The sequence below is a fragment of the Dipodomys ordii genome, unplaced genomic scaffold (assembly GCF_000151885.1).
Source record: "Dipodomys ordii isolate 6190 unplaced genomic scaffold, Dord_2.0 Scaffold314, whole genome shotgun sequence".
Lineage (NCBI taxonomy): Eukaryota > Metazoa > Chordata > Mammalia > Rodentia > Heteromyidae > Dipodomys > Dipodomys ordii.
In genome coordinates, this window is record NW_012267530.1 from 35,760 (window position 1) to 37,638 (window position 1,879).

Genomic DNA, 1,879 nt, shown 5'->3' on the forward strand with positions numbered 1-1,879 from the left:
CTGAGACACTCAGGATGTGGGTGTGCACACTGTGCATCGCACAGTAGTACATGGCCGAGTCTTCCACTGTCCACCTGCTCAGCTCCAGGGATGCTGTGCTGGAGGAGGTGTCTGCAGTCAGGGAGACCTTGCCCTGGAACTTCTGAGCATATTTGGTCTCACCATCTTCAGGGTCAATCCTTCCAATCCACTCAAGCCCCTGTCCAGCTTTCTGCCTCATCCAGTGCATATAATAACTGGTGAAGGTGTATCCAGAGGCCTGGCAAGCCAGTTTGGCGGAGTCTCCAGGCGTCCTCACTTCAGCCCCAGGCTGCTCCAGTTTGATCCGGGAGCGGACACCTGCAGAGGAGAGGGAGGTGTGACCTCTCTGGTGAGGGTCTGGACCCTTGGGGCTGGTCCTGGGCAGCACTCACCTGTAGCTGCATCCACCAAGAAGAGGAAGTTCCAGTTCAGGTGCATTGTGGGCGCTGAGCTCTGGGTGTCACTGGAGAGGCGAGGGCAGTTTGCTCTGGGAAGCAGTTGTCTATATTGTCCACCGCAGATGCTGCTTGTTTGCATATTCATGAAGCAGGTGCTTGTTAGCTTAAGACGCGACCCAGGTGAGAGAGAAGTGGAGGGAAGCAGCCCTCTGATATATGGGGCTGTGTGTGACCTCACTGAACTCGGAGCCCAGGGGAACCATTGGTGGATGGACTCAGGTCTGCACAGCCTCCCTCAGGAATCTGTGCTGTCAATATGGTCACATCTCATTCCCGTTTTCACAAACAGAACTCTGCAGTGCTCACAGACGGTCAGTGTTGGTCACAGGTGCTCGAGTTCCCGTTGTTCCTGGTTGACATGCTCACTAAGCTGACCGCTCTCTGAGGAGTCCCGTGGGTACCATGCAGGATTGGGCATCCCTGGTCCCTGTGTTTGTTGGGGCTCCGTCCAGGCTGCTCATGGAGGGCTCCACTTGGGGAACGAGGCTGGGACTCACCTGTGCAGGGGCTCCTTTGCAGGACTGACTCATGTTCAGTTCCAGACTCCACCACAGAACAAGTTCAGGAAATCAACTCTCAGCCAGGACATGGGTCAGCACCCTGTCCAGGGCCCCATGAGCAAGGCTGACAGTGTCCTGTCTATCGGGGTATCCAGTGTCTCAAGAGAGCTGGGTATAGGAACGAGGCCAACAGCCTCCACTCAAAGTAGAGTCTTTGCTGTAAAGCCCCAGAGCCCCTCAGGAGGGAGAATGAATTCACCTGTGAAGGACCACAGAGGGGTATGGAGACCGCCCCTTCCAGCCCGTGATGGAAGTGTGTGTGTGTACACTGTGAATATATATGTGTGTGTGCACACTGTGAATATATATAGATAGATATATATGTGTGTATCCTTCCCCTTCTACTCAGTGGTAAAAGTGTCATTTTAGTTAGAATTATCTAGATACCACATAATACAGAGTTCATGTTTATATCTAGACGCAATTGTTTATGAATATACAATGAGATCAATTCGTGCACATGGATGTGCATGTCTACATATGTGCTCGCGTGTGCACACACACTAGGGACATGCATTTGTGAATACTCTAAAGTGTATAAATACATACATATCCTGTTGAGTGTGCTGGCTTTAATGGAGCATGCGCAGACGGGTCCCACTGGTGCTGAGTGGAAGGACGCAGGAGGGCTGGCTGCTGGAGGTGCCCGCGCGTTCCCCGCATGCGCACTCGGCTCCGATCCCATCCTTCTGTAGGATGCGCCATGGAGACCGCGCCTGCGCCTTGCACGCGGAGCGGCCGGTGCTGAGCAGGACAGGGCGGCAGCGGACCTAGGAGAGAGAAGTGTCCTGAGGGGCGCATGCGCCTGGTCAGCGGAGCTGGTGGGAGGCGGTGCAGGGT

The 1,879-nt window shown here is 54.4% G+C and overlaps 1 gene segment (V, D, J or C); it reads right to left on the reverse strand.

Annotated features, from left to right (window-relative positions):
- Nucleotides 1-459, reverse strand: part of LOC106001542 — a 22,179-nt gene extending 21,720 nt beyond the window's left edge. Inside the window, 2 exon segments of the V gene segment in view lie at nt 43-339; nt 414-459. Coding sequence covers nt 43-339; nt 414-459 — 343 coding nt within the window.
- Between the last annotated feature and the right edge of the window lie 1,420 nt (nt 460-1,879).